The 22909-nt window shown below is 40.3% G+C and overlaps 1 protein-coding gene across 2 annotated transcripts in view; it reads right to left on the bottom strand.

Moving 5' to 3' along the window:
* Positions 1–22909, bottom strand: part of Ap3b1 (adaptor related protein complex 3 subunit beta 1) — a 204072-nt gene that overhangs the window by 97023 nt on the left and 84140 nt on the right. For both annotated transcript variants that reach the window (XM_029543901.1, XM_021208271.2), the window contains exons 9-15: positions 19732–19829; positions 17940–17994; positions 17779–17850; positions 15423–15485; positions 13636–13768; positions 9763–9872; positions 1375–1551 (exon numbers count right to left, since the gene is read on the bottom strand). In XM_029543901.1, coding sequence (XP_029399761.1) covers positions 1375–1551; positions 9763–9872; positions 13636–13768; positions 15423–15485; positions 17779–17850; positions 17940–17994; positions 19732–19829 — 708 coding nt within the window. The remainder of the gene's footprint in view (positions 1–1374; positions 1552–9762; positions 9873–13635; positions 13769–15422; positions 15486–17778; positions 17851–17939; positions 17995–19731; positions 19830–22909) is intronic.

Below are 22909 nucleotides of genomic sequence, written 5' to 3'. Positions count from 1 at the left end.
TAGGCTACGCTGAATGAACAAGCAGCCCAGGATCTACTGTCTCTACCTCCCACTGCTGAGATTGCAAGCATGGACTGCTACACTCGGCCTTTTTATTTTTATTTTTAAATGATTTCTGGATATCAAACTCAGGCCCTCATGCTTGTAGAGCAACAACTTTACTGATGTTAGCATTTCCCTAACAGCAAGTTTAGATATTTTCAAGAAGCAAATTTTATTACTCAACTATTCTTTATGCACACAGATAAATAGTAGTAAATAGTATATAAATTCTCTAGAAGCATGCAATTCAGTGGGAGTTGGGAGAGGCTCAATGAGTTATCAAGACCCCAGGGAAACGGGTCAGCCCTAGGCCTCTGTGTAAAGCCCGCTCTGCTCTGAACACTGGCCCACTCTTACCTACTCAGTTTTAAAGACAGCTTAAGGAAACGCATGTAGAAATATTTTTACCTTTTAGTCAAAGGAATTGACTTAGTCTCTACCTAATACTCACAGTGTTATGAACCACTAAAAAAATACTGTTGAGCTGACGGTGCATACAATTATTTATTAGTGCTAATTTTCTCTCTGTAATTTTCCCATCCACCTTCTCTTAAAAAAATAAAATCGGGCTGGAGAGATGGCTCAGCGGTTAAGAGCACCGACTGCTCTTCTGAAGGTCCTGAGTTCAAATCCCAGCAACCACAGGGTGGCTCAAAACCACCCATAATGAGATCTAATGCCCTCTTCTGGAGTGTCTGAAGACAGCTACAGTGTACTTACATATAATAAATAAATCTTAAAATAAAAAAATAAAAACACTGGGAACAGTCCACATCATCCCTTTTTATATCATCTAAAGATAATGAACTTTCAGAAATCACTGCATGCTCACCTACAGGAGTAGTGTCTATAGCAGAGATGGGGAGAGACGCTGTCACACATACAACAGCAGCATATTTGTGATAGGAGGGCAACTTATGAATTTCAGGGACCCCAGCATACACTTTAACACATGTACCTCTACAGATTTCCTAAAGTCCCCAAGTAGTTTCACGGCTCTGCCCTGCTCTCTCCTTCCCCTGTTCTGCACACCTGCAGACTTCCTCCAGGCCCTCTCGAGCATCTTCATAGAGAAACTGACCCCACCTTCTGCATCAGGCCTTCTGAACTCCCTCCTCACCTCTGCACCTCAACACCTCCACCACAGCTCTTCTTCTAAGTCCGTTTTCTACTACTAGATCAGAATGCCTTGTTTGCACTCCCGCCATCCACCGTAGGACCTAGTACAACAGGGTGCAGGATCGCTGAGTGTGGGGAACACGCGGGAAGGCTGCAGGGGCTTGGGTCACCAAGGGACATACTTGTCAGTCTGAAGACGCATCAGTCTCTTACCTGTTTGGAATTAGTTAAATATAATTTTGCTCCAAGATTTAAAATCTGCAGTTTCACGAGATCATCTTCACTAGTGAAACTTTTAGCCATTTTCCTCAAAACATCAGGAGCAATTTTAGGAACTCGTTCACAGTTTTCTCCAATTAGCCAAAGGATGCTTGCTCTAGCCACAGGAACCTAATACAAAAAGCAGATCACATTATTAGAAGAGGTATAATCATATACTCCTCAACGTAAGAATAGAAAAGGCTTAGAACTTCCAAGATTTCCATTCATTTCCTCATTGAACATGTGTATCTGGGAGCTGCTACAGCACTGAATATTTGCTGTGTATCAAGAATAGACACAAAGGGAATCTCTAGAGACGGCTCAGTGGGTCACGGTACTGCCTGTTCTTGCACAGGACCTGGATTTGGGTCCCAGCACCCACATGGCAGTTCACATCCACCTACAGCTCCAGTCTCAGGGGACTGGATGCCCACTTGTGGCCTCCACAGGCACCAAGCACACCTGAGGTACCAGACACACACGTGAGCAAGATGCCTCTTTATACTATATAAATAACACTTTTCAGAGAAGCGCCTTGGAGAGTTAGTACAGCAAACACTACTTGTCAGTAATACAGGTCCATTCCAGTCCAGCAGACCCAGCCCAGACCTGAGTGACCGCAGCCTCTGTGGATCCTCTGACTGCTTGACGCTGCAGGGACACAAGTGCACTGTACTGTACTTTAGTATTATAATTTTTTAAAGTAAAGTACACTTCAATATAATTTGTTTTCCTAAAAATCACTGCCTTGCTACAAATTGGAAACCTTCCATCAGAACCATTAAGACCAACATTTGAGAGTATGCAAATTAGTTTTATTACTATTTGCTTATTTGTACCCTCTCCTATTCCAAAAGGAATTTGAGAGGGCATGTAAATTAGCTCCTGTGAACATTTTCACCTAGCATAGAAAATATGCTTTTTATTCTAAGTGCAAAAGCTGCTGGCTACCCATGGCAGCCGTAAGAACAGACAGACAGCATGCCTTCCTTCCATCAAGTCCCTTCCCAAGGCCTCCAAGCCTGGCTGCTTCCTGGGCAGCTTCTTAGGTGTTCAGTTTGACTTCAAAGGAAGAAAGCAAGAGTGAAAACCTTTCCATGGCTATAATTTTATCACAATACCAGTCATGTCAAATTCCTTTCAAATATTTGTTTCATAATAATAATATAATAATATAAAAATGTCGACATGTCTAACGTGAATCAGCAGAAATCAACAGTCATCAAAAACCACTTAGAAATATAAGAACTATACGCTTCCTAACATTGTAACAGCATTGACGTTAATCCATACTTAAACTTAGTAACAGAGAGGAAATTGGTCTACTTATGCAATGTAAAAGGGCCTAAGGGCTACGTCAAATCTATTCATGCAGTGTGATAAAACTGATACCCTTACTGTACACTGATTTCTGGAGAGAAAGAGGTTATTTCTAATGTTCCAAAGGTTACACTGCATTAAGACCTTACTCCCAATCTATTATTTTAAATTGGACTAAAGAATAGTAATTGAGTGGTGCATTAAGTTTCCAGCCTGGAGCAATTCAAGTGGCCTTCCACAATGAGAAGAACTTCTAAATGAGAATAGATAGGCAACTCAGAGCTCAGTTATGCTACATTTATTTTTCTTAAATATTTTATTATAAATTGCAACTCTAGAAATCAGAATTTTACAACATAACACAATTTATTGTCTGATTTAAGTATCTTTTCTTCTGGCAACATACTTAATTCTCTTTTCTAATTAAAAAGACAATCACAAAATGAAGGTGTTAGAACATTTCAGACTCATGAGTATATTAAGATTAAAACAGCAGTATTTTATTTTTTTTTTTTTAAATAATTCCTTCATTGTTGATCATAACTACTCTTTTCTTCTATATTATACAAATTTCTATGCATTTTGGTGTGCAATTCTCCATTTATCTCTAAAATTTATCCAAAGCCTGTGAACAAAGGCACAAATTTTCCCTTTGTTATTATTTTTTTCAGTGTTCAAATCACAAACAACCTTGAGATATATAGATAGACTGCGTTTCCTGATCAAATAATAAGTTTGTTGCTATCAAAACAGCAGTATTTTAATACTTCAAGCATTCATAATAGCAACATTTGAAAGAATTTTTAAAAAATCAATAAATCAATTGTAACAACGAAAAAAAGTCAAGATAGTAGAGGAGGAAAAGGGGTAACATTGGGAAGGTTCTAGAATTGAGTTTAAAAATTCTTTAGCAAACATTTCAAAAATGTAGAAACTTCTTTATAGTAAGGAATAATAATAATAATAGTATATCAAACTCTTGGTAATGATATTTTATAAACATTTCAGAAGACAGACATGGAAACACACGACTGGAGTCCCAGCACCCAGCAGGCAGGAACCAGGAAGGACGCCCAGCCAGCCTGGGCTGAGACTGTATCAAAACACCAAGCCCAAACAAGGAAGCCCTGAGAAACTAACCAGGCCAGTGTTTGTGTGCATTTGCTAGTTAGAAAACTAACATCTTCACGTTCAATCCTTCCATCTCCTTCAAAACTAAAGCTGCAAATAAAAAAGTTTACCCTGCTCCCCAGGTTTATTCGACAACATAATAAGCAGAAGCGGTGAACTAAAATTCAACTAATAATACACCACGCACGCATGCACGCGCACACACAAGCAAGCAGGTGCACATACACAAGGTCAAACATAGAATAATACTCTTTATACAAACCCCTGCTTTTCAATATTCTCCAAGGCAAACTGGACTGTAAGTGACTGCGCACGACTCCTTACCCTGAATGCCCTGAGCAAGTGGTTAAGTGCACTTCTCAAGCCTTCCAAGAGAAGGCACTTGCCATGCCATTTTAACCCATTAACTTGCCTGCAGAAACAAATGATTCCTCCCCACCACAGTTATAAAAAGACATCTAGAAAGAATTTACAGATCGCTCTGTTCGCAGCTCAATTTAAAAGCTACTGTGTTTCAACAACAGCCCACTGCACTGGACAATAAAGTAAAGCTACAAAATCATCAATTTTATTTCTTTAAATTTGTCAAAGGCAGAATCAGTAAATATCTAAACATACTGCATACTAACAGCAAGTCAGATCGCAATAGTCTATATCTGGGCTCTATATGCATTAAAATTTAGAACTGAATTGTGTATCAGTGTCAAGGTGCAGTGCACAGCAGTGTCCAGTGAGGTATCTGGACAAACACGCACGACGTGCCACTTTAGACTTACTCACTGTCCTTCCAGAATAACATCCAAGTGTTCTTTCATGACACCTGTAACATGGAAATATTACTCAAACCCCACTACAGCAACCCTCAAGTAGTGTGCATGTTATTCTGGAGCAACCTTATTAGAAAAACAGTTACAAATGAAGGACACACCAAAGGACAACATGGTCACAACCAGAACACACAAGATGACTGCTACAGCCATTATTTCTTCAATCTGGATGAGCTCAGGAAGGAGAACAATATAAACATTAGTCTTCATATTTCAACTCTGCTACTCCCTAAATAAGCAATGACATCCGTCTTAATATGACAAAATCTATCAATGTTCTCTCCTCTTCAAACTCTGCACACCTAACATCTAAAGAGTCCCTATTTACAATCTGTCACAGAGCTTTTGAAAACTGGCTAATTTCTCAGATGTCCACAAAAACAGTATGCTGCAGGCTCTACCACTAACCCCACTGGGAATGTCAGGACACTGGAGCAAGAGTGGGGCAAAGCAAAAAGTTGCCCATGGGTCCCAGCTCATCAGTGGCGGTGCCAGCACTGAAGTATGAGCCTGAACCTCCAATTCCCCTTGGACCACTGGAAGAGACATGGGGAGGCAGCAACCTGGAAAAGGGCTGTCCCTAACCCCACACGGATCACACATCACAGTGGAGGGTGACTTCACTTCCACGGGCCTCATTCGCTCAGAGCTCTACCCCCGCTCTGCTTCCACAGCACACAAAGGCTTCCACAAGAGGGTGTAGGCTCCCTCTTGCCTGGTCCTACACTAGCCTGGCTGCATTTTCTCATTCCCTTTCATCTCGCCTGGCAAAAAAAAAAAAAAAAGAGGAGGTAGTCAGGGTGGAAGAGGTCTGGCTTCCAGTCCTATTGGCTCTCCCAGGGAGGTACCAAGCCTCAGTTGCTGGTTTCTAGAGTGTCTTAGGTCCTCGGTGAACGTGTTCAGTATTGTCCCATGGGTAAGGCTGGCTTCTCCTGAAACTGTTGAGTTTAGACATCTCCCTGGATTTCAAAGTACAAATCAGGAAAAGAGGTTGGATTTCAGGATCTGCTTCTAAGGCTTACTTGTCCAGAGAAGCTCGTGGCTGTTGTTCTTGTAAGAATCTCTCATGATCAGAAGGGAGAGATGTAAGGGCTAACCTTTGTGATTAATTCAGGTTCTGTCTGCTACATCCTCACCAGTTTCTAATGGTTCCTCCTGACACTGTTAGAGTTCTGTAAGACAGCTGTCTCTGTCAGTTCCCTGTCATCTGACATGTCAACAGTGACACCTCATCATCAGCTCTACTTCTAAAGTTCGGGTTCACACAGCACAACTGCATGAAATGTTCTTCTAATTATTCCAATACTCTTCATGCTTCAGAGTCAGTTTCTTTGCCTCATGAGGAAGGGGCTCTGTTTTATTAACTTTTCATAAACTCAGGTCAAATATGTATTTACTGGATTTTTTTGCCAATCAGAAAACCTTTCACCTGGGATTCTTCTTCTTGGGTCTTTAGGTTGTTTCATTTTGTTCCTTTACGATTTTGTTTTGTTTTCTTTTATATTTCTTTACATGGCAGGCAGGGTGCAGGGAGGCTACTACAGCGTACATTCAGAGAGGTCAGAGGTCAATCTGTAAATGTCAGTTCCTCCTTCCACCCTGAGGGTCTTGGGGATCCAACTCAGGTCATCATGGCAGCTTTACCACTTCCCTTCTCCAAGTTCCTTACATACAGACCCATGCTCTTCACTTCTGCTCTCCTCTACAATCAGATCACAGAGCTCATGTACAGCACATAACCAAGTACACGGAGGGCAGAGGAGGGCATCAGACCCTGGAGCTTAAGTACAAGAGGTTGTAAGCTCCCCAGCATGGGCACTGGGGGTCTGCAGTTGGGTCCTGTGGAAAGCAGCAAGTGCCCTTAACTGCTTATCCATCTTTCCATCTCCTTTTCTGTTTATTTTATGGAAAAACAACATTTATTCTATAAATCCCTTCTCTGATCTAAAAGTATAGCTTCAATAGCAGCTCAGGAAGAGAAGGCTTACCCAGCACTGCTGAGGTCTTAGGGTCAAGCCCAACACATACATCCATGAACAGGTATGCATCAACATTTTACAAGTGCTTTAATGTTCTGTAAAAGTATTTTTAGCTTTATTTAAATTTAAAATTGTTTAACTTTCAAATTAAATCTAACTTTATTGAGAGGAAAAATACAAAATCAAAGTTCCCTTTGTATCCAATACACTTTTTGATACTCTGAAAATATTCAATGGATATACCCCCTCAAAATGGGCATTACCTATTACAGAGACAGTTAGAGCTATATTTACTAAATTACTGTATTACTTCGCTTCTCTGCATCTTCATATCTGTCTACAATATCCACCATCTCATATTCACATACATGAACACACATGAAAACAGCATATTAGAGCCCTACAATGCCCACTTTACCATACCAACTTCACAGCACATTCAGAGATATTCTCTATCATATGTTTATATTATTGCCATTTTTACACAAACAGGACAAGGTGTCTTAGTTCCTTCGTAAATTAGCTCTTTTTCACTTTTAATGTTCCTGTTCATAAAAATGTGTAACATCAAACGTCACTTCTACTCACATTTGCTAAATAAGTCTCTTTTCCTGCCCTATGCTTAACCTTTGACTTGATTAGGGTTTTTTGATTGCAAATAGCTAATTTCTGACAAAAATAAGCATCCAAACAAGCTTTACTGCCCAGCCTGTGAGGAAGCCACTGCTTGGCTAAGGTGCCAACCCTTCTGTCCACAGACTGCTGGCACAGTCGCTGAATAAACGGTACAAGGACACAGCTGAGTCTCAAAGTTTTTCTTCCAGAAAGTCTAAGGCTTGCCCCAGTGCACCACAGCATCTGATAACAAGCAGGCATATTCTGAGGCACACTCTCGTGTGCCACTGTTGCCTCTTCCTTCTGATGGGCATGAACAAGTTCACCAGCAAATTCTGCCCCAGCAGTGTGGGGACAAAGAATTCCATGTTCCTGTTTTCCCCTCACAATTGCATGCCTCTCTATCATTATAAATTATATATAGAAAAAATGTAAATTCTCCCTACAAGAACCCACGGTGTCCACCAAAAAAATACTCTATCTCCTTGGCCTTTTTAACACAAAATCACTTCATCTCCCTCCACTTTCTTTCATGAGACCTTCAAACCCATCAATCTGGCCTCCGGCTCACTCCAATCCATGTGTATTTCTAAGACTGTTCAACCATAGTTCTCACTCAGATTTTCACCTATGCCCCCTCCCTTTCAGGAGTTCTGATTTGCTGCTTTACTGTTTACACTTAACTATGTGTGTAAAATACAGGTACTTTTCTCTGTGTGTAGTCCCACACTATCCCCATTTAGAATCCGCCTTCATGAGCTGTTCGCCATGGTTCTCACTAGGACCTAGACCACACCCTAGTCAATGAAACAGTGGACACCCAAATCCAGTTGCATGGCAGTGGCATGTCATTATAGTCACGTCTCTCTGAAGCTAAGAAATTCCTGAGGTTCTTCTGTTTGCTTTGATTTTGTATTCTGACACAAGGTCTCACTACATAACCCTGGCTGGCCTTGAACTCCCAGAGATGCCTCCCAAGTGTTGGGATTAAAGGTGAATGTCACCACACCAAGCAGCCCCTGAGGTTTTCTTCGTAACCGACTTCACAGACACCCGGGGAGCAGAGCCCAGTCACAGCACAGGAACAGGCTCAGCATCACTGGGTCTCACACTCCCAGAGTGCTGCTCCGGGTCCCACTGCTGAGGGCATCAGAAGGCACATGCAGGAGAGCATGTTCCCCTCGCTCATGTGGCTAAGACAGCACGGGCCACACACCACAGTAAGTGGAGATCCAACCCTTCGGAAGTGAGAAGTAGTTTCTGGGGATAGACTTTGAGCTCCTACTCAGCTGCTCAACTGTTCCCGCCAGCATGCATTCCCAGGTAAGGAGACCGCCACAAAGCCACTAAGTGACTTCTTCCTTCCACTGTCTTTAACTTTATTGCTCCTCCCTTTAAGCTGGGCTCTTGCGGGGGTTTCTCGTTTGCCTTCTTTAAATATGACTCTATCGTTCTATAAATACATTTGTACATGTTCTTCCTTTGTCCCAACACAATGGTCCAAGTTCACATTGTTCTTTATTGCTTTATCCTAGCTCTGAAATCAGTCATTTCTCTAAGGAAACCAGCTTGCTTAAAGAAAGAGTGGAACTTAAAGACCAGCAGAGGGACTGGCAAAGGGTCAGTGACAAAGGCACTTGCTGCTGAGCCTGAGGAGGAGGCTCTGTCCCAGAGCCAAGTGGTGAAAGGAAGGAACAGACTTCCATGACCTGCCCTCTGACCTCCATACAGGGCTGTGGCACACATTCCTACATGCAAAAATATAATCGATGGAATAAGTTATTTTTATTTAAAAAAAAAAAAAAAGCTTAAAAGTATGCAAGTGAAAGAATTCCAAAGCAAGGTCACATACTATGAGTCTGTTTGTATAAACTATCAAGAGAAAACAAAGTCATAGAAACAAGAAGTAAGTTAGTGGTGGTGAGGGCAGTGAGGGGTGGCTGAGGCTTTAAGTATGGGATTACTGTCTAAGAGTAAGGAAAATATTTGCACACCTTCATGAGCACACCAAATCCTACAGAGTAATACATTTTAAAATGAAAACTTGTTGGCATTAAAGTACATCTCAATAATAACAGAAGATCTCAGGCGTTTGGTGGACTTACTGATGAGAGCATTATTGTTCCTAGGGTCTGTCAAAGGACAGCACTGGGAAAACATGCTGTTCCGCACATCAGAGACTCACACACATGACACGTAAATTCAAGCACATGCATGTACTAATTTAATATCTCTCTATCTGCTCCTAAATCCCACCAACATGGGGCCACCACCCCCACCCAGCCCAGTGCTGGGCTCACGCTCCCCTCTTCCTTCCTTCAGGTCTGTAATTCAGCCTTAACAAAATGCAAATCTAAGGCAGAACTTAAGCCAGGCATCACATCTCTCTTAACCACTCCGCTCTGGGACAACCATGTATGGAAAATAGACTGTACTGAGCAAAGTCAGCAGAATGCAGGGATACTCACGGTGATACTGTCCAGGAGCTTGGCCATATGTTTAATAATTTCACCATGCTGTGCAGGCTGCATTTGCAGCAATTTCTTTATAACAACCACACTTTCAGCAACAACTATTTCTGAAAGACAAAGAGATAACCATTATTAAATATGTATAATCAATTCAATTGCAATCTGTCTCGTAGAATGCAAATTTCAATGAGCAAAACATCCTCGATGCTTAAATACATGAAAACCTAAATCATGAGCATATTCTTCAGTGTTTGTAGTGAATGTGTCTCATGCAAAATTCACTTTAATCTCTGTCCTCTACAGCTATCTCTTAGCTTCTAGAATACCTCTCGCCTCTGCAACCAAAGTTATATTACGTTCTGGAGAGGATGGTACTTTTGCCTTTTAGCCAAAGCTTTTATATAGTCAAACACCTCCCATCTAAATATTTTCCCCTATTCCATACTGAGTAGGGGAGAAGAGAGGAATGACAACCACACCAAACCCTGCTAACGTGATACATCCAGAAACGCCACCAGCAACAACCAGGAGTAGCAGGAATGGAATCACCATAGAAACAGCATTCACCTCAGTGCCAAAATGAGTGTGACCATGAACCGATTGCTTCCACGTGTGCTGTAAACCCATCTACCTACTCGCCCAACTTAGTACCCTCTGAGGGCTCTGCATGCAGACACATTACCCAGGCTGCTTTGTGGCTGGGTTCTCGTAACCAGTAGGGGTGCTCTAATCCCGCCTATACCTTGTTCATAGCTTTCAGTGATTCTCTTTAATTACCCCTTTTAAGTGTGCCACCTATTTCTCAAAGGGACTTTATTAACTACAACTGCTCTGTAAGTGAGTAAGAAGCGGATTCACAGCTGGGTTAGGATATCGAGTTTTTGTAAGGAGTGGCTGCTGCAGTCTCATCTCCTTTGTGGTAGCACCAGCAGGGACACGGCATCGTGGTATCTGAGCATCTGACCTTACAGAGTAACTCTACCATGAGCTATTATTTTTGCGCACACAGGTGTTGATGTAGAACTGTGATTGTCTGGAAATGTGCTATACATGGATTTGTGCATACTTGCAGAGATCAGAAGTCAGAAGTCAAGACTGAGTGTATTTCTTGGTCATTTTCCACACTGTTTGAGATAGTGTCTCTTACTGAACTCGCTGACCCAACACTGTCTAGCCAGCAAGCCTCAGGGGTCCTTCCAACATCACCCCCCACACTGGAGCACAGACACCGGCCATCTTGCCCAGCCTTTATGGAAGATGGGATCCGAACTCATACTCTACATGTATGGAAAGTACTTACTGAGTGAGGAATTTCCCCAGGCCACATAAACTATTATTAATGTCACAGATGCCCCCCAAAAGAGTACATCCTGTCTTTATGCAAACTTCGATTTTAAAAACACTAAGAGCATCAGAGACATTAGACAATCTCCTAGCACACACTTCAAAGGTTTAATACTACACAATTTGTACTGTTAAATTTTTCTTTGAAATAAATTACCCCTTAAGAATATGAATAAAATTTATTATACCTATTCATGAGAAAATATATATGCATATATTAGGGAATTAATATTTAATATTAAGGCTTTAGTTTACAAAATATATATATATATTTTCACTTTCATCTTAAGACTTTAAAGATGAATGAGGAAGCAAAGTAGGATTGTAGGATTTTTGTCCAGGAGTCACGCTAAGCACCTTTGAACTCTTAAGAATATTCTGTAACTATAAGCAAATGCTACTTGTGTTCTAGGCCTTTTCAAGTTTCCCTCCTGTCCTCGGCAAAACAGAATCACACTCTACCTGCTCCTGTCACTGTCCCTCTCACTCACAGGTAAGGAGGCAGGAGAGGCGGGCTGGCTAACTACTCAAGCGAGCAGTAACATCCAAGCAGGCAGTCTGGTTTTACATAGACACAAATAACCAGCAATCGAGAAAGGAGAGATGGGAAAACTAAAACATATTTATTTTATTTTACTGGTGCTTCCATCAGACTGTGAGTGCCATAAAGGCACAGACTTTCACAAGCTAAATGAATATCTTATTAATCTACTCAACATTTATTAAATATCTCTACAGATTCAAATTCTCACTAAATGCTTACTGACTTATAAAAAAACTAAACAAAAATGAAAACTAATCCTCTAATTCCTTTACATTATAGTAGATGCCAACAAGGTTATTCAGACAAACAAATTCCGTTAACATGTTACCTAAAATAAACTACCACAGGCAATTAAATTATCCTAAGTCAACCGAAATGTGAATTTCTGAAACTGAAGAACCTTAAGAAATCTGTTTTTCAAATTAATCTTTCACACCGATAATGGGTTATTTTATGGCAAGCCAAGTCTGCTTTGAAAGATTCTTTGAAATCAAAGAAAATAAACTTTTAAAAAATAAGCAGTATGTGGCAGAAATAATTACTTTAAAATTAATATAAATATTTCTCATCAGAAAAAAGGACCAAAAAATAGGTGGGCAGACATTTGTGATATGCTTTGTATTTAAAAAGACTGTCAGTGTTCTCACTAATCTCTGGTAGCTTTTTTTATACAAAGAGATCTTAAATCAACTATTACACTAGCAAACCTTATGCGAGCCATAGAAAGTCATTATCAAAGACACATAAAAATAAAAAGTCATACTTGAAACTATGACTTAAAGCAGACACAAAAGGTGCTACTGTTCTAAGTTAACCAGACACCACGGGCGCTGTTTACCATGCTATCCTTTCTTTCTTACCTGCAAAAATAAATCTTTTAGAAATTTCTTCCCTTGTTAATTTGGTGGAATTTATTTGAGTTTTAATTACTACATAGGAAGATATTCTAGCAAATCAAAAGTTTGTAGGTGAAACTACGTGATTTCATGCCTGATCACATACACAGCTCAGTGTTATCCAGGAATTAATTTTGTTTTACACTTTTCTTGGTTTCAGTTTATCACAGGCTCCCCATTGGAAGAACTTACCACAGCATAGCAATTTCTAGAAATACCTCCACATGGGGATCTTATGGTGTTCTACAGATGAAGTAATCATTGTAGTAAAAAGTTATTCTTCAAGTAAAATGTAAAATAGAATCAACCTTTGTTAAGTTTGACTTCATGGGTGCTTTCTCATGTATATCTGTACTACCATATAATGCAGTTTATTTTAGAAAATCAATAATTAATTTTGACAACTTTACGCAGCTTTTGCATTTTCTAAGCAAACATGCATTTTAATCCACTGTACAACTATAATAAAATCTTCTAAACATGAGAAGTTAGCTTGTTTTTCTTTAACTAGTTCATCGTAGTTGCAAGCCATGCACCGGCACTTCAGTGCAGAGCAGGGTAACATTCAGACAATAAATTTTGCTATCCTGTTTCTGAAAACAAATAATTAGGGTGCACATGAACCCGTGGCACAATGATGGCTAAGTCTAGCTCGCCTTCAGTGAGAAGGCACTGGGTACACTTCTGGAAGGCTGAAAGGCTGAGGGTCCAGTCACTGCGCCAAGCAGTAAAGTCATTTGCCTGCTTCTAGCACCCTCTGCAGGCGAACCACTGTTATACCCGACTTCCATGCATGACTAAGAAACAGTCACAGAGAAAGAACCTTTGCAGAAAGGGTATAAAGGCAATGCTTAGTGAATGAGTAAGATAAATTGTCTTAATGGGGGCAAAACAAAATCTATTAATTATCTCATTTATTTTTGAAATAAACTTTCCTGCAAATCAAGAATAAAGCTGCTACTTACTAAGAAAATACTGATATATAGAAAAACTCCAAAAAAATAAGATAAAAGATTACAGCTACAGGACTTACTGAGAATATACAATTATAAACTATATAAAAATAAAGTGAACCTATGAACTCACCATCCCTGTTGGACAGCAGGCAGACCAGGCCGTTGAGGCATGTGTCGGTGACCTCAGTAATGCTGGTTGCACATCTGCCTATGGTCTGAATAGTGGCTGCTGCAAACTGTTTGTCCTGGCTTCTCACGTAGGTCTAAAAACAGTTTGATTAATTTCAATATTGAAGCTATCAAGTGAATCAAAGCCCATTTTTATAGCTTATTTGTCAGAACAAATAATTCGGGATTCTCTTAAGCCTAACAGGGGTCCAAAATGATTGCTTAACGTCTTTCATTTCTTATAACTTAATGTCCCTTTAGCAAAGGGACATTTTCAAGCCAGGGTCATTCACTGCAGCTCAAGGCTCCAAAGCAGACAGTGGCGAGCATCACCCCAAAACAGCAATCAGCTCAAGAGTCAGGATGAAAGATGCTGAGAACATGCTCTGGGAAGGTTTCCGTTCATTTACCCAACAGTGCCTGTGAGCCCACGCAGAGAGAGAAGGGGCCACCTTTCCAGACACTAAACCTAAAGTTCAGAGAAAAGGAAAAAAGGAGCAATATGCCAGTAATGCATAACCTGGCACAGGAGGGTCCAATCGCTCCGTGAGTGCTATCTCACTCAGGCCTCCAGCTGTCCTTAGGTGCTAGACATGTGCAGAAAGATGTCAAGATTACACGAGATGAGGGAACAGGGACACAGGAAAGAGCAACAGGGTGAAATAGATTATACGAGTGATGTAAAGTTAAAACCCAACAGCAATCTCTGGCCTAAGAGATGAGAAGTCCAATTTTCTGGCATGCCCACAAAGAGATGGCTTTACAGTATTCTAATTTTATCATGAATATTTCTAGAAAAATGTAAACAGGGTGGAAATTCAGGAACCCAGGTGAGAACAAAGGAATCATGGGCATGCAGCTACATTCTAATAGTCCCGGACTGTGTGAGTGTGTATGTATTTGTGTGTGTGTGTGTGTGTGTGTGTGTGTGTGTGTGTGTGTATCTGTGTCTCTGTGTGTGTCTCTGTACTTAAAAACAGTGGTTCTCAAAGTATTTATGATCCATACAGCAGCAGGATTCATGAAGTAGCAACAAAAATAATTTCATGATCGGGGGTCACCACAACGTGAGGAACAGTATTAAAGGGTTGCAGCACTAGGAAGGTTGAGAACCACTGATTAGGACGTGGTTTTCTGCTGTTGTGTTTTTTCCTACAATGGCTTCTCAGTTGATCCACCCATCATAAAGTGCATAAAGCCAAAGAAATAATTTAATCCAAGTCGGCTCTCTCCTTCCACCACAGGGTCCTGGAGACTGAACTCCAGCTGGCAGGCTCGGTGGCAAGCACCTTCACCAGAAGGTGAAGTCACCACTTCCCACACAACTGTTTTTAAGTGATCGAATAATATAGCTTAAGTTAAAGGGGTACCTAAAATAGAGACAGGTCAACCAAGCAGGGCAACCAGGTAGCAAACGATGTGTTTGCACGGACACAGAAAGTGCTTTTGGAGCACAGAAAGGACAGCTCATGGGGCCAATGTGGATAGAAAACAAAGTTTTGAGCCAAATAATAAGCCGGTCTCTCCAGTGCTATGGAAACAGAGAAAGAAATGCAAGGCCGTTCTGTCTACTTTAAGTCTCTATTCGTAGTTCATGTTTATTCTCAAGAACAGAAAAACGTCCTAGCTGCTGATATTTTCCTACATCTCCTCTATTTGTGCAGCTGTGCATTTCTAGACTGAGCAGGAGGCGTATTTAACTTAAGATTGAACGTATTTTAGAAATTGTAATTAGCACTGCATGCAAACCTGAAATTCTCGAAGAAGCGTTGATATGTTGGCTTCATTTGCCAAGTTTGTCAAAATTTCAAGCTACAGTAGAAAAAAAAGAGAAAGTAAACATTTTAAAACACAAAAAGGTGAATTTAATAGAGGCTAAACATCTAATTAAAAGTTGAGTCTTTAAAAAAAAAAAAAAAAAATCGCTGTCATATGGGACTCTATACCCTTGAAGTGATCTTAGTTTGTTTCCTTAAATCTACAGAGACTAGATAATTACACAGTTCTTAAAAAAAATAATTAGGAAATAAATCCCACATCTTCACTAATTGTCTTAATTTTACAATTTATATCTAATTAACCTAAACAATTTGTTAGCTCAACTTGTATTTTTTATTAATAAAGTTAGAAAACAATATGCCCTTCATGTAGTACTTCTGTTTTCCAGATAACAATTAATTTTCTTGATTGGCTACCTTATTTCCTACCTACCCAGATGCTTAGATAATTTTAATCTCTATTCCTGGATTTATAAATGTAAGAAATGTGAAATTAAACATCTACACCCACTGAGGTTGTTAGAAATATGTTTTACCCACAGAAAAGATTTAATTATTCTGAAGGTAGGCACAGATACCAACAGAATACTAATCCAAGATGCCTATCAGCACACTCATATCAAGTACTGCATTAACAATAAATGCTATAAACACTCTAATTAAAAGGCAGAGACTACAGAAAAAAAAATACGTTATATATTCTGTGTACAGTTCACTTATTTTCTGTATCTGTTGGGAACCTGTTCTCTAAGAATATGACTTGACTATTCATTTTATTTTGATAATACTATAGAGACAACAATTTTTAAGTGCAGGGGAGAGATGAGGTTTCATGTATCCCAGGTGATCTGATGTTATTAACGCTCCCTCTGAGTCTGGCATTACAGACCTCCAGTATCACATGGAGTAGTTATTTTAAAATATTTTTCAAATTTAAAAACTTTATTCATTTTTGGCAATAGGGAACTACCCTAGGTCTTTGAGCATGCTAACCAAGCACCCTGCCACTGAAACACATTATACAAGTCTTTGTTCATACATCTTTTAAAAAATAATCTCAACTCTCAATGTATATTGCACAGAACTGTTTTTCACTAAAACACATAGGACAGAGCTGCCAAGCTGATGCAAAATCATCCCCAAATACTGCTGCCCGCAGGCTTGGGAGATGGAGCAGAACCATAACAGGAAATTAGCATCACAGTTCTGCTTCCACACAACTGTTTTATATGTTTATGTTTCACTAACTACCTCAACAGTATGTAAGGGCAAAGATTAAACTCAGTATCAAATACAGCCGTTAATCACTCCCTTGACTGAAAATTACCCAGTCCTTTGGCTAACATTAGTTACCTGAAATGTTTCATAATTATAAAGTAGGAGTTTGTTTGTTGTTGATGTTAAAAATATTGTTGTGTTTTACCAACTTTCTTATGAATAAGCCCAGTTTCCAAGTGAATGACATTGTCTCAATATTTAAAGAGTGCCTCATCTTTCTCCATTAGTTAGTAAGGTCTTTTACATAGACAGCACACAGTGTAGAGAAATGTCCAATGCCTGAGTAAATGCCATACTGTCTCAGCATCGCGCTCTGGAGCCCTCGCTGCACTGTACGTCAGAGGGCTTTCATATTCTGTAGTGGCAGACTGTTTAGTCCACTCTCAGCCCTTCAAAACAGAACACACCCCCTACCAACCACAAAAACATTCACAGAAAGTTATTTGAAATACTTCCACATATCATTTTCTCACAAATATCCCACCAAATCACCCCCCCCTTTTTTTATTATAGGACTTACTTCAAACCCCCACTGTCTATTTAAAGCACAAAGCCTAAATGTATAGGCCTGTCTCTTTCAGCAAGTTAAATTATCCAAGGTACAGGTAACTTAACACATCTGAAAGCTGTATTATAGCCAACACATAATAATACAGGATGCAAAGTATAAAGAACAATTTTCAAATACATTTTTTTTAAAAAGGAAGAGACTCCATTTTTTTTTTTTTTTTTTTTTTTTTTCCTGGTTTTCGAGACAGGGTTTCTTTGTGTAGCCTTAGCTGTCCTGGAACTCACTCTGTAGACCAGGCTGGCCTCGAACTCAGAAATCCACCTGCCTCTGCTTCCCGAGTGCTGGGATTAAATTGAGTACCACCATACCCAGCAAGAGACTCCAATTTATAGAGCTAGAGAAATAGCTTAGTTGGTAAAAACAAGGATGTAACTTGATCCCTAGCCACATAAAGACCATAGTTTACAGATGCTAGAAGCTACTCCAATAGCTCTTCAAAGTATACAGGTACTATGAACCCTGTATGAAGCATACAGACCTTCAGTGTTTTGATCATAGTTGGATCAGTGGATCTGACATAGAAACTCTTCAGATAAGGTTCAAACATACCCTAGGTGAACAAAAATAAATGTGTAAGTACATTTATCACATCAGGGTGCTCATTTGCTTCTTTGAGTTAAATACTCACAATATACATACCTTTCTCTCAATTGACATAGTTGCAATATTTTGCAATACAATATACTGCACCTCCCTAGAAGTTAAAAGAAATTTCAGTACATATAGCCAATGAAGCATCTTTGAGAAAACAACACAGTTAAAAAGAATTTGTATGAAAACTCAGTGTAAAGAAAATTCTTAAATACAATACTCAAAGATTTTAGTAAATAAGAGGTATCTGTATTTTCTTTCCAATACATTTTTACTCAAAATACTAAAAAAATTGTGTGTGGTATATCATGAGATAAAGTTATACTAATTTTATAATACTATATCTCAAAATATAAGACCAATACTGCTGCTTTGCACACATGAAGGAAAAGGGTATTCTTAGGATTAATGTGGGAAATGTAATCACAGGGCAAACTAAATTCTTATCAGAAGGCTCTGAGTGCCATTCAATCGTAAATCAGAATGAAGGCCTGGTTAAAACCAGTCATGTTATCCCCGAGTCCTAATATCTGATACTAGGGTCACATCACTCTGAGTCAGGCCCTTATATCAAAGACGCATTCCAGATGGTTCTAGTAGCACTTGAACTTCCCACTGAGGAGAAATACTGATAACAAAGAATGGTCAGAGACAAAGTAAAGGAGTGTGGCACTAATAGAACTGCTTCTGACGGGTTCCTCAAACAGCAGCCGGTGGTCAAAGGCTCAGACTGTGGACCCAGGAGTTAGTGACAGGGACAAGCCCGAGCCTTCCCAGCCCAGCCGGCCCAGGTAAGCACTCAGTGAGAGAAGACAAGTTAGCCAAACCGCCCAACTGCACAATGTCTAGCGTACACTGACCAGCAGACAGTGATAGGGATCTAATGCTACATTTGAAACAACTCATCATGGCAACTCTGTTTAAGTTTGTTCAAACTGCTGATCTGAACTACTGAATTATATGGGGGAAATTTTTAAAAGGTGGCCACATCTACCTATCCATACATGAAACAGGGTTTGTTGTTGTTGTTGTTGTTCGTTTTGTTTTTTAAAGGAAGTAGTTATTCCTAGTAGCTACTCTTGGGATGGTTTAGCAATGAATGAGATGGTTTAGCAGATGGTAGGGCTTGCTGTGCAAACATGAAGACCAGAGTTCAAAACCCCAACACCTGTGTAAAAAGCTGGGTATAACCACATGTGAGCCTATAACTCCACTGCTGTAAAGGGTAAGATGAGAGCTACCACTAGCCTACCAAGTGCAGTAAGAGACCATTGTCTCAAGAGAACCCAGCATAAACTAACATCACAGTACAATGCCAGTCATCCTCCTCTGGTCTCCATATTCCCTAGAGATACACATTTGCGCATAAAACACACACACACACGCACGCACACATACACAAACACGCATGCACGCATGCATGCACACTCTCACAGAAGAAACTAGTGATTGAACTCTGAATGAAGTAGGGCTCTGCGCAGATGACATCACGGGTCTCTGCACTGTCCCGTGGTCAGCTCTAACACACTCAGCACATCAGGCTGAGGACACACACATCAGTCAGGTTTTCAGTGATTCCAGAACACTTCAAAACAGCAAGACTGTCATACACAGAAAAGTGAGGTGCATGCTCTGTCGAAACCTACGTTAATCTCTCTGGGCTTGAAGCTAAAAACTTTTTTTCTCATTAAGATTAAGATCATTTTATAATAACACATTAAGTATGAGATCTTATTTATGAAACAGTTAACTATATTTCTCCAACTGGGAGACAGATTACAGTGTTCCAATCCCACTTCTGAGAGCACAGAGGGAAAAGCACAGGCAAGCCATGACCTACCTATTGCTGCGAAGTAAGCGCACCAGTGATTTAGAAATGACACCAGCCTCCGACTTGGGTGAGATGTGCCAATACAGCTGAGCGACAGCCATAACCACCTGGAAAAAGAGTCACAAGAGGCACAGTGAACATCTAAGTAGCAGTGCCAAATACATGCTCGCTCACTCTCTTGAGAACACACTGTAGTCTTTGTAGTGGGGTAAAGCTGTTTTCTCCAAAGTACTTCCTACCTGGAGAAAAGTGCTTGCATTTGAGAGAGAGCATCAGTTAGCTAGTGTCATTAAGATGTTCACAGGTGATCATGCTGAGCAGAAGGAGAAGGGTGTGAGTGCTGAAGAAAGAAATGGGTGGGGGAGGGAGGAAGCAGGAAGTGAGTGATTCATTTGTAAACCAAGAAACGCAAGGACCCTGCACAAGCACCTTCAGATAAAGAGACAGCTTCTTGTATCCACACGGAGAGTGTGGAGAGGGACTCAGCCATGTACACTTGACTTCAGTCTCCCGTTTCCTTGAACGTAATGAACTCCTATCCTTCTCATCCACCTACACTGTGGCAATTTGTAGTGACAGGAAACTAACATATCTTGAGAATAGAAAATGCCATTATACCAACTGCTGACCGTGACAGCAGCCCTGGGCCGGCAACTGTGCGCTGTCTATCTGGGTGCTGGGGCTGGGACACACAGAAGTCCTAAAGGGCATGAGCTCTAAGCTACACAGACACTTTGGAGAACAACAAGCAGTCTGAAATACAGGGAAATGATTTACAATGTAACAAGAACAAGGCCTCTGCAGGGAGGGCTCTGACATTTTAAGATGCACAGCTTTAAAACCAGTCTTAAAATAGGCCGGAGCCAGGGAAAGGGTAACAGAACTTTCCTCAAATAAAGCAAGTCTGTGCTTTTTTCAAAACATGCTTCTACATTTAGGTTCACAGAGAGATTCCTCACCACCAAGTATCCAATTCAGCTTGTGCCAACAGAGACACAGCAACAAAAACAACAAAAACAGCCCAGAAGACAAATACAACTTAACTTCTACACAGTTCACCAAGTTCAAAGAGGTAAGCAAGCGTTTCAGGCATGCCTGGATAGCACAGCATAGCACACCTCAGGTGGTTGAGCTAAGGACATTCTTCATAAGCTAAAAATCACCACTTAAAAAAAAAAGCAACAGTTTAGGGGTCCTAAATGTACTGTTCTTTGTAATATGTGAAAATAATAATAATGAAGTTGGCTTTAAGGTCTTCAAACAGAACCTGAAAATTCTAGAACAACAGTACTTCATTTCCTCATCTGTTTCATAAACAAGACATCCAAACCCATATGCAAGAATAGAAACTGTATTTTCTGTGTGTATCAAGACACAGCTTTTACTTGGTATGTCACCTTTTGAATATATTAGTCTCAGCACTCTCAAATCCAAAAGAATAAAACAACCTTCCTTTTGCCCCATTATCTATAAATAAATAACATAATTTAAGATTTCTTCAACAGGGCTGGAGAGATGGCTCAGCGGTTAAGAGTACCGACTGCTTTTCCAAAGGTCCTGAGTTCAAATCCCAGCAACCACATGGTGGCTTACAACCATCCGTAATGAGATCTGACGCCCTCTTCTGGTACATCTGAAGACAGCTACAGTGTACTTAGATATAATAATAAATACATCTTTTAAAAAAAAAATAAAAGATTTCTTCAACACCACATCTGAAATCTGAAAGCCAATATGTAAAAAGCCACTAGGGAAACTCTGACAACTCCAAAATCCAGACTCAATGCCCAGGCCTTCTCCAGTAGCCCACGCTCACAATGACCACATACTTTTAAACCATGCGCGTCACTGTTGTCCTAGACTGCTAGTGGCTGCAGCCTCAGAGCCGTCTGCTCCTGCTTCTGCCTCCAATGCAGTCACAACACTGGCCCATCAGCTTTCTGAAACAAATTCCCATAGTCACCTTTGAAATGTAAGAACAAGTTTTTGCTTGTTTGCTTGCTTGCTTGGTTGCTTGCTTGCTTGGTTGCTTGCTTGCTTGCTTGCTTGCTTGCTTGTTTTAAGATAGGATCTCAGGCTCAATGGGCCTGAAACTCTAGTCCAGCACAGATCCACCTGCCTCTACTCCCTAAGTGCTGGAATTAAAGGTATGAGCCACCAACCTGGCAAATACAGAATTAATTAAAAAGGGTCCGTTTGTTTTAATCTTTCATTATCCTTCAAAAGTCGGGTCTCATTTAAATGTATACAAAGCAAGGGAGTGCAACGTGCTCAAAACCATGGCAGCCTGATGATGCACTAGCAAGTAAGGAGGGACCCCAAAGATGCTCAGAAATAACAAAGTACCCCAGGATTCAACCATGCCATTGTCAGCAAGCATCTGAATCTCCACATGAACTGAAGCTGACTGTGAATTGACAGACAGCAAGCGCCAGCCACCACGCAGACTGGGGCATACAAACCATCAGCGGAGTCAACGGTGTCAATGAATCCATGCTTTACTACGACGGGGCTTTTGAATGATGACTTGGAAATGACATTACTAATAGTAAGATTTTATAAACCTGCAAATTGCTAAGATATATAAACTTCTACTGGCCAAACTCTCAAAACAGTATAGAAAAGAAGTAGCCAGTGAAGTTCCTCATATTTGAAGTTTTACTAAGAGAAAAATTCACTATTTTCTTAATTAAAACAAATTTGGGGCTCTTTCTTTTTCTCTTTTTCCTCTCTCCCCGTCTTCTCTCTCTGCCACTACTTTGTCTCTCCCTTCCAATAAAATCTCTTTCACATTGGAAAAAAAAAAAACAAATTTGGGGAAATTTTTAATTTCAGTCTTCAAGCTCTTAACTATAAGTGCCAGCAGTAAACACAAGGAACAAAGAGTAAGTTCAATGACACTCAGAGGCAGTGTCAGGGCAGGAGCTACGAGCACTTACTGTTCTTTCAAAGGACAGTGGCTCACAGTCATCTAGAACTCCAGTTTCCAGGCATGTGACACCCTCCTCTAACCTCTGCGGGTGTGCAGACATGCACCATAAACACACATAGAGCATCCATACTCATAAAATTAAACGAGTAAATCTTAAAACAAAAGCAAAAAGGAAAAAGAAAAAAGCAAACCCAGAAGGGCACTCTGCAAATGAGAAAGAAAGAGTAGAAGGGAGGGAGGGAGGGAGGGAGGGAG

Source organism: Mus pahari, chromosome 11 (assembly GCF_900095145.1).
Source record: "Mus pahari chromosome 11, PAHARI_EIJ_v1.1, whole genome shotgun sequence".
NCBI lineage: Eukaryota > Metazoa > Chordata > Mammalia > Rodentia > Muridae > Mus > Mus pahari.
The sequence above is the reverse complement of the archived record's forward strand: the minus strand, read 5'-3'. Positions and strand labels throughout refer to the sequence as shown.